The 14688-nt window shown below is 39.3% G+C and overlaps 1 protein-coding gene across 3 annotated transcripts in view; it reads left to right on the forward strand.

The window, feature by feature from the left end:
* LOC144432557 (uncharacterized) overlaps positions 1-14688 on the forward strand; it is a 48092-nt gene that overhangs the window by 18084 nt on the left and 15320 nt on the right. For all 3 annotated transcript variants that reach the window (XR_013480728.1, XM_078120797.1, XM_078120798.1), the window contains exon 5: positions 5187-5330. Coding sequence is in view for 2 of the 3 variants with exons in the window: in XM_078120797.1 (XP_077976923.1) it covers positions 5187-5330 (144 nt within the window). In the remaining variant the exon portion in view is untranslated. The remainder of the gene's footprint in view (positions 1-5186; positions 5331-14688) is intronic.

Here is a 14688-nt window from a genome sequence, read left to right on the forward strand (position 1 = left end):
CCTAGTTTGAGTTCTACCAATAGTAAGTGTACAATGTACTATGTTTAAATACCTAGTTTGAGTTCTACCAATAGTAAGTGTACAATGTACTATGTTTAAATACCTAGTTTGTGTTCTACCAATAGCAAGTGTACAATGTACTATGTTTAAATACCTAGTTTGTGTTTTACCAATAGCAAGTGTACAATGTACTATGTTTAAATACCTAGTTTGTGTTCTACCAATAGCAAGTGTACAATGTACTATGTTTAAATACCTAGTTTGTGTTCTACCAATAGTAAGTGTACAATATACTATGTTTAAATACCTAGTTTGTGTTTTACCAATAGCAAGTGTACAATGTACTATGTTTAAATACCTAGTTTGAGTTCTACCAATAGTAAGTGTACAATGTACTATGTTTAAATACCTAGTTTGTGTTCTACCAATAGCAAGTGTACAATGTACTATGTTTAAATACCTAGTTTGTGTTCTACCAATAGCAAGTGTACAATGTACTATGTTTAAATACCTAGTTTGTGTTTTACCAATAGCAAGTGTACAATGTACTATGTTTAAATACCTAGTTTGAGTTCTACCAATAGCAAGTGTACAATGTACTATGTTTAAATACCTAGTTTGAGTTCTACCAATAGTAAGTGTACAATGTACTATGTTTAAATACCTAGTTTGAGTTCTACCAATAGCAAGTGTACAATGTACTATGTTTAAATACCTAGTTTGAGTTCTACCAATAGTAAGTGTACAATGTACTATGTTTAAATACCTAGTTTGAGTTCTACCAATAGCAAGTGTACAATGTACTATGTTTAAATACCTAGTTTGAGTTCTACCAATAGCAAGTGTACAATGTACTATGTTTAAATACCTAGTTTGTGTTTTACCAATAGTAAGTGTACAATGTACTATGTTTAAATACCTAGTTTGAGTTTTACCAATAGCAAGTGTACAATGTACTATGTTTAAATACCTAGTTTGAGTTCTACCAATAGTAAGTGTACAATGTACTATGTTTAAATACCTAGTTTGTGTTCTACCAATAGCAAGTGTACAATGTACTATGTTTAAATACCTAGTTTGAGTTCTACCAATAGCAAGTGTACAATGTACTATGTTTAAATACCTAGTTTGAGTTCTACCAATAGCAAGTGTACAATGTACTATGTTTAAATACCTAGTTTGAGTTCTACCAATAGCAAGTGTACAATGTACTATGTTTAAATACCTAGTTTGAGTTCTACCAATAGCAAGTGTACAATGTACTATGTTTAAATACCTAGTTTGAGTTCTACCAATAGCAAGTGTACAATGTACTATGTTTAAATACCTAGTTTGTGTTCTACCAATAGCAAGTGTACAATGTACTATGTTTAAATACCTAGTTTGTGTTCTACCAATAGCAAGTGTACAATGTACTATGTTTAAATACCTAGTTTGTGTTCTACCAATAGCAAGTGTACAATGTACTATGTTTAAATACCTAGTTTGAGTTCTACCAATAGCAAGTGTACAATGTACTATGTTTAAATACCTAGTTTGAGTTCTACCAATAGCAAGTGTACAATGTACTATGTTTAAATACCTAGTTTGTGTTCTACCAATAGCAAGTGTACAATGTACTATGTTTAAATACCTAGTTTGTGTTCTACCAATAGCAAGTGTACAATGTACTATGTTTAAATACCTAGTTTGTGTTCTACCAATAGCAAGTGTACAATGTACTATGTTTAAATACCTAGTTTGTGTTCTACCAATAGCAAGTGTACAATGTACTATGTTTAAATACCTAGTTTGAGTTCTACCAATAGCAAGTGTACAATGTACTATGTTTAAATACCTAGTTTGAGTTCTACCAATAACAAGTGTACAATGTTTATTGTTTAAATACCTAGTTTGTGTTCTACCAATAGTAAGTGTACAATGTACTATGTTTAAATACCTAGTTTGAGTTCTACCAATAACAAGTGTACAATGTTTATTGTTTAAATACCTAGTTTGTGTTCTACCAATAGCAAGTGTACAATGTACTATGTTTAAATACCTAGTTTGTGTTCTACCAATAGTAAGTGTACAATGTACTATGTTTAAATACCTAGTTTGAGTTCTACCAATAACAAGTGTACAATGTACTATGTTTAAATACCTAGTTTGAGTTTTACCAATAGTAAGTGTACAATGTACTATGTTTAAATACCTAGTTTGAGTTCTACCAATAACAAGTGTACAATGTACTATGTTTAAATACCTAGTTTGAGTTCTACCAATAACAAGTGTACAATGTACTATGTTTAAATACCTAGTTTGAGTTCTACCAATAACAAGTGTACAATGTTTATTGTTTAAATTCCTAGTTTGTGTTCTTATTAAGGATACAATTATGTCATCAGTGATATGCAACTTAGGTGTAAAAATGTTCATTTTTGCTCAAAAATTTATATCTCACAAAGTACTTGGTCAATGAGACTGAAACGTGTTGAGATGTTTCTTAAAGTGTTATTATGCAGATTTTCTTCAAAGATTTTGACAAAATTGGCCCTAGCAACCATGACCACGCCCTTAGCAACAACCAAAGGGCAGTATATTTTGGTTCAATAAGAACATCATCTGGTAGACAAGTGAGTAAACATTCAAAAAATGTATGCAAATATCCCTAGCAACCATGAATGCCCATAGCAACAGTCAAACGGTCATATATTTCACAAAGATAACAGGGAGTGATAGACAATTGAATAAACATTCAAACATTGTTTGTAAATTTGCCTAGCAACAAGACCATGCCCATAGCAACAGCCAAATAATCACGTAAATTGCAAAGATAACAGACAAATGAATAAACATTCATAAAATGTATGTAAATTTGCCTAGCAACAAGACCACACCCATAGCAAGTCAAATGATCATGTATATTGCAAAGATAACAGGAATTGAAAGACAAATGAATAAACATTCAAAAAATGTATGCAAATGTGCCTAGCAACAAGACCATGCCCATAGCAACAGCCAAATGATCACGTATATTGCGGAGTTAATATCAGGAATTCATACACAAGTGAACAAAAACATTCCGAAATGTATGCAAATATATCTAGCAACATGGCCACACCCGTAGCAACAGCCAAGTGATCGCAAAGATAGCAACATGGTTGGATAGGCAACTGGATATTCATTCAGCAAATGAACACCTATTGTTAGCATGGACTAGCATATGGATATACATTTTTAAAAACTGTACAGTTGTTCTACAATGCCATTGACAGTATTTTTATTAGCTCCGCTGTCAGCAAAAGCTGAAAGCGTAGGTTTAGGTATAGGTGGGTATTGAGGTATAGAGAGTAGAGTGAATCATAGGTGTCCGTCAAACTTTTATATTTTCATTATCTACTCCGAAAGTGACAGTCGGAATTCTTCGATATTTGGTGTGCATGTTCCCTGGGGGGAGGCTATTCAGATTTGTTCATGCCAAGTTGATCTGTGCCATTTTCAATTTTTTATGATTTTTTTTCATAAAATGTCATTTTCATCATCTCCTTGAAAACTTCTTGTCAGATTGCTTTGATATCTGGTGTGTTGTAGCTTACTTAGATTTGTTAATTTCAAGTCAGCACGTCTTCTTTTCTATTTTTTATGATTTTTTTTTTGTAATTTAAAAAAAAATGAATATGTTAATGAGCATTATGACCGCCGCCATATTGGAAATCAGTCCGCGAGACTTTAGGTAAAGTGCAACTTTTCAAAAGACACTACTGACGTCAAACAAGCAATGTAATATGTGCTGTAGTCTTAATTCTACACATTGTGTGCCCAAATGACAAATATTTGTTCGAAACAGGGTTGTAAACTCCAAATCCAAATTCTGCACCCTCCTACAGAATGGTTCATTCCAGTATACGCACCTCATGATCAAGTGAGCTCTATGCCTGAACTGAAGTGTTAGGGGCGATTTTTGACAGAGTCAGTCGTCAATAAAAACGATAATACTCTTTCTAAAATTATCACATTTTGAAAGGGAAAGTACTTTGTGGTTCATTTATGGAGTTTTGTTTTTGTATGATCAATCTTGGTGGCAAAATTACAGCGTCAAAATTACCGATGTGGTAATGCACGACAACTGAGTTTCCGTACGGCGACAATCTCAAGTACCCGGATGCACGAGGGACTAACCCGGAAGCAAGTCGTTGCCAGCCATACGTTACAGTGGTAACATCGTCCGAGAAATCACTGTGTTCAGAGTGTCATTATTCACAGAATTGTTTTTTTCGAGTGAAAACCCGTCTTGAATTAAGATGGCGATTAATACATTTCTTCCCTATATATATATCTACTACAACAATACATGTCAAGTTATATTTTGAAAGTTGTATCGCTAGTTTGAGACGATTTCCTCACGTACTATCGAGGCTTGGACCTTTAAAACTCCAGTTCAGCAGGAAGTTTAGCCAGTCCGATAATTCTTTCTGGTTTAGTTTACAACACTTTGGTCACACAGATTCTGTTGTGATGAAAAGAAATTAAAAAAAAAGATCACTTGAACCATTTCGTTGTGTTTTCTTTGTGAAAGGTAACCGAACATGAACGAGTGTTACCACTGTAACGTATGGCTGAGAATGACTATCTTCTGGGTACTTGTCGCCGTACGGAAACTAAGATGGCGATTAATACATTTCTTCCCTATATATATATCTACTACAACTAGTACAAGTTGAATGTTGTTGACTTGGTAAATTTGTTAGAAAATTGAAATTCAAATTGCCTCAAAATTATTTTAGATCCCTAGTTTATTTCATTCATCATTAACATTTTCCAGGGTTAAAGCTGTAAGACACTGGAATTATTTATAGCCAACCTCAAAATCTTCTCTCTTTTTTTCTTTTTCTTGTGTGCATTTCCCATTCATTTTTTTCAGAGATTTTGTGCAATTTTTCATAACAGTAGATTTTTGTTATAAAATGGTGACTATGGTATAAAAGTACAATACATTACCAACTTCTGTGTAAAATGTGTTTTATAGTGAGACATCATATGAAACCAGTAACCACTTTATTACATCGCTAAAACAAAACTGCATAGTGAAGAACTGAACCACTTCTACATGTCACCAAAATAAAAAATAAAAAAAAATAAAAAACCAGCGGAGCTATTCTGCCCGATAGGTCGCTTGTTATTATTACTATTATTATTATTCACAGAACCAGTAGCTCCACTCCAGGAATCGCCAGTGAAATCCCAGAGTCGAGTGAATACAGCCGATACAGCCGCTTTTGATCCTTACAAACAAAACAAAGAGAGTGAAGCTGTCATGCAGTCATTTGGACTCAATAAAGAAAGTGGTGGTATGTATCTGGACTATCCTCATCTCTACAATAAAGGTTACTTTTATGTCTAAACAACAATCTGTTCAACATCATTATAACTCAATCAACCTTTTTCACTGTGCCGTGATAGTCTGGCTGTCCATTTGAAATTACCTTTGAAATTACCTTTGAAAACACAGTGCCGTGATAGTCTGGCTGCCCATTTATTACCTTTGAAAACACCGTGCCGTGATAGTCTGGCTGCCCATTTATTACCTTTGAAAACACCATGCTGTGATAGTCTGGCTGCCCATTTATTACCTTTGAAAACATCGTGCCGTGATAGTCTGGCTGCCCATTTATTACCTTTGAAAACACCATGCTGTGATAGTCTGGCTACCCATTTATTACCTTTGAAAACACAGTGCCATGATAGTCTGGCTGCCCATTTACTACCTTTGAAAACACTGTGCCGTGATAGTCTGGCTACCCATTTATTACCTTTGAAAACACTGTGCTGTGATAGTCTGGCTGCCCATTTATTACCTTTGAAAACACTGTGCTGTGATAGTCTGGCTACCCATTTACTACCTTTGAAAACACTGTGCCGTGATAGTCTGGCTACCCATTTATTACCTTTGAAAACACCGTGCCGTGATAGTCTGGCTACCCATTTACTACCTTTGAAAACACCGTGCTGTGATAGTCTGGCTGCCCATTTATTACCTTTGAAAACACCATGCTGTGATAGTCTTGCTGCCCATTTATTACCTTTGAAAACACTGTGCTGTGATAGTCTGGCTGCCCATTTATTACCTTTGAAAACACTGTGCCGTGATAGTCTGGCTACCCATTTATTACCTTTGAAAACACTGTGCCGTGATAGTCTGGCTACCCATTTACTACCTTTGAAAACACCGTGCTGTGATAGTCTGGCTGCCCATTTATTACCTTTGAAAACACCATGCTGTGATAGTCTTGCTGCCCATTTATTACCTTTGAAAACACTGTGCTGTGATAGTCTGGCTGCCCATTTATTACCTTTGAAAACACTGTGCTGTGATAGTCTGGCTGCCCATTTATTACCTTTGAAAACACCATGCTGTGATAGTCTTGCTGCCCATTTATTACCTTTGAAAACACTGTGCTGTGATAGTCTGGCTGCCCATTTACTACCTTTGAAAACACCGTGCTGTGATAGTCTGGCTACCCATTTATTACCTTTGAAAACACCATGCTGTGATAGTCTGGCTACCCATTTATTACCTTTGAAAACACAGTGCCATGATAGTCTGGCTGCCCATTTACTACCTTTGAAAACACTGTGCCGTGATAGTCTGGCTACCCATTTATTACCTTTGAAAACACCGTGCTGTGATAGTCTGGCTGCCCATTTATTACCTTTGAAAACACTGTGCTGTGATAGTCTGGCTACCCATTTACTACCTTTGAAAACACTGTGCCGTGATAGTCTGGCTACCCATTTATTACCTTTGAAAACACCGTGCCGTGATAGTCTGGCTACCCATTTACTACCTTTGAAAACACCGTGCTGTGATAGTCTGGCTGCCCATTTACTACCTTTGAAAACACCGTGCTGTGATAGTCTGGCTGCCCATTTATTACCTTTGAAAACACTGTGCTGTGATAGTCTGGCTGCCCATTTATTACCTTTGAAAACACTGTGCTGTGATAGTCTGGCTGCCCATTTATTACCTTTGAAAACACCGTGCTGTGATAGTCTGGCTGCCCATTTATTACCTTTGAAAACACCATGCTGTGATAGTCTTGCTGCCCATTTATTACCTTTGAAAACACTGTGCCGTGATAGTCTGGCTGCCCATTTATTACCTTTGAAAACACTGTGCTGTGATAGTCTGGCTACCCATTTACTACCTTTGAAAACACTGTGCTGTGATAGTCTGGCTGCCCGTTTACTACCTTTGGAAACACCGTGCTGTGATAGTCTGGCTGCCCATTTATTACCTTTGAAAACACCATGCTGTGATAGTCTTGCTGCCCATTTATTACCTTTGAAAACACTGTGCTGTGATAGTCTGGCTGCCCATTTATTACCTTTGAAAACACTGTGCTGTGATAGTCTGGCTGCCCATTTATTACCTTTGAAAACACCATGCTGTGATAGTCTTGCTGCCCATTTATTACCTTTGAAAACACTGTGCTGTGATAGTCTGGCTGCCCATTTACTACCTTTGAAAACACCGTGCTGTGATAGTCTGGCTACCCATTTATTACCTTTGAAAACACCATGCTGTGATAGTCTGGCTACCCATTTATTACCTTTGAAAACACAGTGCCATGATAGTCTGGCTGCCCATTTACTACCTTTGAAAACACTGTGCCGTGATAGTCTGGCTACCCATTTATTACCTTTGAAAACACCGTGCTGTGATAGTCTGGCTGCCCATTTATTACCTTTGAAAACACTGTGCTGTGATAGTCTGGCTACCCATTTACTACCTTTGAAAACACTGTGCCGTGATAGTCTGGCTACCCATTTATTACCTTTGAAAACACCGTGCCGTGATAGTCTGGCTACCCATTTACTACCTTTGAAAACACCGTGCTGTGATAGTCTGGCTGCCCATTTACTACCTTTGAAAACACCGTGCTGTGATAGTCTGGCTGCCCATTTATTACCTTTGAAAACACTGTGCTGTGATAGTCTGGCTGCCCATTTATTACCTTTGAAAACACTGTGCTGTGATAGTCTGGCTGCCCATTTATTACCTTTGAAAACACCGTGCTGTGATAGTCTGGCTGCCCATTTATTACCTTTGAAAACACCATGCTGTGATAGTCTTGCTGCCCATTTATTACCTTTGAAAACACTGTGCCGTGATAGTCTGGCTGCCCATTTATTACCTTTGAAAACACTGTGCTGTGATAGTCTGGCTACCCATTTACTACCTTTGAAAACACTGTGCTGTGATAGTCTGGCTGCCCGTTTACTACCTTTGGAAACACCGTGCTGTGATAGTCTGGCTACCCATTTATTACCTTTGAGAACACCGTGCTGTGATAGTCTGGCTGCCCATTTACTACCTTTGAAAACACTGTGCTGTGATAGTCTGGCTGCCCATTTACTACCTTTGAAAACACCGTGCTGTGATAGTCTGGCTACCCATTTATTACCTTTGAGAACACCGTGCTGTGATAGTCTGGCTGCCCATTTACTACCTTTGAAAACACTGTGCCGTGATAGTCTGGCTGCCCATTTATTACCTTTGAAAACACCATGCCGTGATAGTCTGGCTACCCATTTACTACCTTTGAAAACACTGTGCTGTGATAGTCTGGCTACCCATTTACTACCTTTGAAAACACAGTGCTGTGATAGTCTGGCTACCCATTTATTACCTTTGAGAACACCGTGCCGTGATAGTCTTGCTGCCCATTTATTACCTTTGAAAACACCGTGCTGTGATAGTCCGGCTGCTCATTTACTACCTTTGAAAACACCGTGCTGTGATAGTCTGGCTGCCCATTTATTACCTTTGAAAACACCATGCTGTGATAGTCTGGCTACCCATTTATTACCTTTGAAAACACTGTGCCGTGATAGTCTTGCTGCCCATTTATTACCTTTGAGAACACCGTGCCATGATAGTCTTGCTGCCCATTTATTACCTTTGAAAACACCGTGCTGTGATAGTCTGGCTGCTCATTTACTACCTGTGAAAACACTGTGCTGTGATAGTCTGGCTGCCCATTTATTACCTTTGAAAACACCGTGCTGTGATAGTCTGGCTGCTCATTTATTACCTTTGAAAACACTGTGCCGTGATAGTCTGGCTGCTCATTTACTACCTTTGAAAACACCGTGCTGTGATAGTCCAGGGCTCGAAATTCGTTTTTTTCTTTTTTTTCATCTTTTAAATTTGGTAGCCCGAGAGCAATGACTGGTAGCCCATATGCATGCATTCCTAAATTAATGGTGTCTGTGTATGTATGTAACTATATGATGTATTGAATTCGATGATTGATTGAATAACTTAAGAGTCACGTTAACACGTTATTTGTGTGTATTTCATGCCATATTTGACATTGGGGACACAATTTTTTGCATGTATGTGTCTCTGGGGCCGTGTCATTTACAACGTACGGTTATCATTGCAATGAAGAAAAAACATATAGTCGCAATTCGTACTTGTAACTATTATCTAAATCTCTTGGTGCAGTGAGACCTGTAAAATTTGAATATGATTCAACGTATGGAAAACGTATAAACAGTTTCATAAGCCCCATGGCCATTTCCTGATGTGGAGACTACGTCTTGGGTAGTTTAGAAACTATGTGCTGTTATCATTATCTATTCACGTGATTGGTTACTTATTAACAGACGGGTTAGACAGGATTTGTATTAATACATGACGGCCATTACCCCTTCCATTCATGGGCGAAGAGATAATCAAACAGAGTCTAAGACCACATCAGCAGACGGTCCATGCTGAAAACTTCACTAAGATAAATTCAAATCATCATGTCACCATTTCATTCTCACTAAAACTTCAACTTTCTTTTGAGCTTTGCTACTACTACTAGATCGAATACATTACGTGAATTTACCATTCACCACTGCATGCTCTCAGGGGTTGCGTGAGCATGGTTTACACACGGAATGTTTTAGGCATCGTTCAAGAATAAACGAATCTGTAGGTGTATACCAAGTTAACAGTTCTCATCAGCATAAAACTGTGTCTCTGTCAAGTTGAAAGTTAAAGCTGTCATTCATGTTATGGAATTTAGTTACTGCAGCAGTGCTGTACCGAGAGTGTACTGTACCCCGACTCCGAGAAGAACCGGAAGGGCCCGGGCCGGAGAGCAGATTTCCAGAGAGTGATAACCATGGGAAATTGAAAGTACAGAAAGATAACATTAAATCGCTATACAGAATATTGTTGCATATAAATGTTTTGTTGTGACATTTTGGAAGTACAAGCTGTGTATACGATGAACGGAAGAATGACGTGTACAGTGTACATGTATTTCGTGTACATTTGATATACATGTAGTGTGGATGTAAATTTGGAAAGACGCACTGATTTTGACGCTAATTTTGGCGAGAACACGGAGGCCCCCGGCCCGGGAAGGTGTCGGAGTCAGGGTGTCACAGTTTCATTCAAAACTTAGTAGCCCAATTGGGCTACCACTCACATAATTTGGTAGCCCAGAGACAGACATTGGTAGTCTGTGGACGCGGGGCTACCGCGAATTTCGAGCCCTGTAGTCTGGCTACCCATTTATTACCTTTGAAAACACCATGCTGTGATAGTCTTGCTGCCCATTTATTACCTTTGAAAACACTGTGCCGTGATAGTCTGGCTGCTCATTTACTACCTTTGAAAACACCGTGCTGTGATAGTCTGGCTACCCATTTATTACCTTTGAAAACACCGTGCCGTGATAGTCTGGCTGCCCATTTATTACCTTTGAAAACACTGTGCCGTGATAGTCTGGCTGCTCATTTACTACCTTTGAAAACACCGTGCTGTGATAGTCTGGCTGCCCATTTATTACCTTTGAAAACACCATGCTGTGATAGTCTGGCTACCCATTTATTACCTTTGAGAACACCGTGCCGTGATAGTCTTGCTGCCCATTTATTACCTTTGAGAACACCGTGCCGTGATAGTCTTGCTGCCCATTTATTACCTTTGAGAACACCGTGCCGTGATAGTCTTGCTGCCCATTTATTACCTTTGAGAACACCGTGCCGTGATAGTCTTGCTGCCCATTTATTACCTTTGAAAACACCGTGCTGTGATAGTCTGGCTGCTCATTTACTACCTGTGAAAACACCGTGCTGTGATAGTCTGGCTGCCCATTTATTACCTTTGAAAACACCATGCTGTGATAGTCTGGCTGCCCATTTATTACCTTTGAAAACACTGTGCCGTGATAGTCTGGCTGCTCATTTACTACCTTTGAAAACACCGTGCTCTGATAGTCTGGCTACCCATTTATTACCTTTGAAAACACTGTGCCGTGATAGTCTGGCTGCTCATTTACTACCTTTGAAAACACTGTGCTGTGATAGTCTGGCTACCCATTTATTACCTTTGAAAACACTGCTGTGATAGTCTGGCTGCCCATTTATTACCTTTGAAAACACTGTGCCGTGATAGTCTGGCTGCCCATTTATTACCTTTGAAAACACTGTGCTGTGATAGTCTGGCTGCTCATTTACTACCTTTGAAAACACTGTGCTGTGATAGTCTGGCTACCCATTTATTACCTTTGAAAACATCGTGCCGTGATAGTCTGGCTACCCATTTACTACCTTTGAAAACACCGTGCTGTGATAGTCTGGCTGCCCATTTATTACCTTTGAAAACACTGTGCCGTGATAGTCTGGCTGCTCATTTACTACCTTTGAAAACACTGTGCCGTGATAGTCTGGCTGCTCATTTTCTACCTTTGAAAACACTGTGCCGTGATAGTCTGGCTGCTCATTTATTACCTTTGAAAACACAGTGCTGTGATAGTCCGGCTGCTCATTTACTACCTTTGAAAACACTGTGCCGTGATAGTCTGGCTGCTCATTTATTACCTTTGAAAACACCGTGCTGTGATAGTCTGGCTGCCCATTTATTACCTTTGAAAACACTGTGCCGTGATAGTCTGGCTGCTCATTTATTACCTTTGAAAACACAGTGCTGTGATAGTCCGGCTGCTCATTTACTACCTTTGAAAACACCGTGCTGTGATAGTCTGGCTGCCCATTTATTACCTTTGAAAACACCGTGCTGTGATAGTCTGGCTGCCCATTTATTACCTTTGAAAACACCGTGCTGTGATAGTCTGGCTGCCCATTTCTTACCTTTGAAAACACCGTGCTGTGATAGTCTGGCTGCCCATTTATTACCTTTGAAAACACCGTGCTGTGATAGTCTGGCTACCCATTTACTACCTTTGAAAACACCGTGCTGTGATAGTCTGGCTGCTCATTTACTACCTTTGAAAACACCGTGCTGTGATAGTCTGGCTGCCCATTTATTACCTTTGAGAACACCGTGCTGTGATAGTCTGGCTGCCCATTTATTACCTTTGAAAACACAGTGCCGTGATAGTCTGGCTGCCCATTTATTACCTTTGAAAACACTGTGCCGTGATAGTCTGGCTACCCATTTACTACCTTTGAAAACACCGTGCTGTGATAGTCTGGCTGCCCATTTATTACCTTTGAAAACACCGTGCTGTGAGTCTGGCTGCCCATTTATTACCTTTGAAAACACTGTGCCGTGATAGTCTGGCTGCTCATTTACTACCTTTGAAAACACCGTGCTGTGATAGTCTGGCTGCCCATTTATTACCTTTGAAAACACCGTGCTGTGAGTCTGGCTGCCCATTTATTACCTTTGAAAACACTGTGCCGTGATAGTCTGGCTGCTCATTTTCTACCTTTGAAAACACTGTGCCGTGATAGTCTGGCTGCCCATTTATTACCTTTGAAAACACAGTGCCTTGATAGTCTGGCTGCCCATTTATTACCTTTGAAAACACTGCTGTGATAGTCTGGCTGCCCATTTACTACCTTTGAAAACACTGTGCCGTGATAGTCTGGCTGCCCATTTATTACCTTTGAAAACACTGCTGTGATAGTCTGGCTACCCATTTACTACCTTTGAAAACACCATGCTGTGATAGTCTGGCTGCCCATTTATTACCTTTGAAAACACAGTTCTGTGATAGTCTGGCTGCCCATTTATTACCTTTGAAAACACTGTGCCGTGATAGTCTGGCTACCCATTTACTACCTTTGAAAACACTGTGCCGTGATAGTCTGGCTGCCCATTTATTACCTTTGAAAACACCATGCTGTGATAGTCTGGCTACCCATTTATTACCTTTGAAAACACTGTGCCGTGATAGTCTGGCTGCCCATTTATTACCTTTGAAAACACCGTGCTGTGATAGTCTGGCTACCCATTTATTACCTTTGAAAACACCGTGCTGTGATAGTCTGGCTGCCCATTTATTACCTTTGAAAACACTGTGCCGTGATAGTCTGGCTACCCATTTATTACCTTTGAAAACACTGTACTGTGATAGTCTGGCTGCTCATTTTCTACCTTTGAAAACACAGTGCTGTGATAGTCTGGCTACCCATTTATTACCTTTGAAAACACTGTGCCGTGATAGTCTGGCTGCTCATGTATTACCTTTGAAAACACAGTGCTGTGATAGTCTGGCTGCTCATTTACTACCTTTGAAAACACTGTGCTGTGATAGTCTGGCTACCCATTTATTACCTTTGAAAACACTGTGCCGTGATAGTCTGGCTGCCCATTTATTACCTTTGAAAACACCGTGCTGTGATAGTCTGGCTGCCCATTTATTACCTTTGAAAACACCGTGCTGTGATAGTCTGGCTACCCATTTATTACCTTTGAAAACACTGTGCTGTGATAGTCTGGCTGCTCATTTACTACCTTTGAAAACACTGTGCTGTGATAGTTGGGCTGCCCATTTATTACCTTTGAAAACACCGTGCTGTGATAGTCTGGCTGCCCATTTATTACCTTTGAAAACACCATGCTGTGATAGTCTGGCTGCCCATTTATTACCTTTGAAAACACCGTGCCGTGATAGTCTGGCTGCCCATTTATTACCTTTGAAAACAGTGCTGTGATAGTCTGGCTGCCCATTTATTACCTTTGAAAACACAGTGCTGTGATAGTCTGGCTGCCCATTTATTACCTCTGAAAATACTGTGCTGTGATAGTCTGGCTGCCCATTTATTACTTTGAAAACACTGTGCCGTGATAGTCTGGCTACCCATTTATTACCTTTGAAAACACTGTGCTGTGATAGTCTGGCTGCCCATTTATTACCTTTGAAAACACCGTGCTGTGATAGTCTGGCTACCCATTTATTACCTTTGAAAACACCGTGCCATGATAGTCTGGCTGCCCATTTATTACCTTTGAAAACACAGTGCTGTGATAGTCTGGCTGCCCATTTATTACCTTTGAAAACACAGTGCTGTGATAGTCTGGCTGCCCATTTATTACCTTTGAAAATACTGTGCTGTGATAGTCTTGCTGCCCATTTATTACCTTTGAAAACACTGTGCCGTGATAGTCTGGCTACCCATTTATTACCTTTGAAAACACCGTGCTGTGATAGTCTGGCTGCCCATTTATTACCTTTGAAAACACCGTGCTGTGATAGTCTGGCTACCCATTTATTACCTTTGAAAACACCATGCTGTGATAGTCTGGCTGCCCATTTATTACCTTTGAAAACACCGTGCTGTGATAGTCTGGCTGCCCATTTATTACCTTTGAAAACACCGTGCTGTGATAGTCTGGCTGCCCATTTATTACCTTTGAAAACACCATGCTGTGATAGTCTGGCTACCCATTTATTA

This window comes from Glandiceps talaboti, chromosome 3 (assembly GCF_964340395.1).
Source record: "Glandiceps talaboti chromosome 3, keGlaTala1.1, whole genome shotgun sequence".
In the NCBI taxonomy this organism is placed as follows: Eukaryota; Metazoa; Hemichordata; class Enteropneusta; family Spengelidae; genus Glandiceps; species Glandiceps talaboti.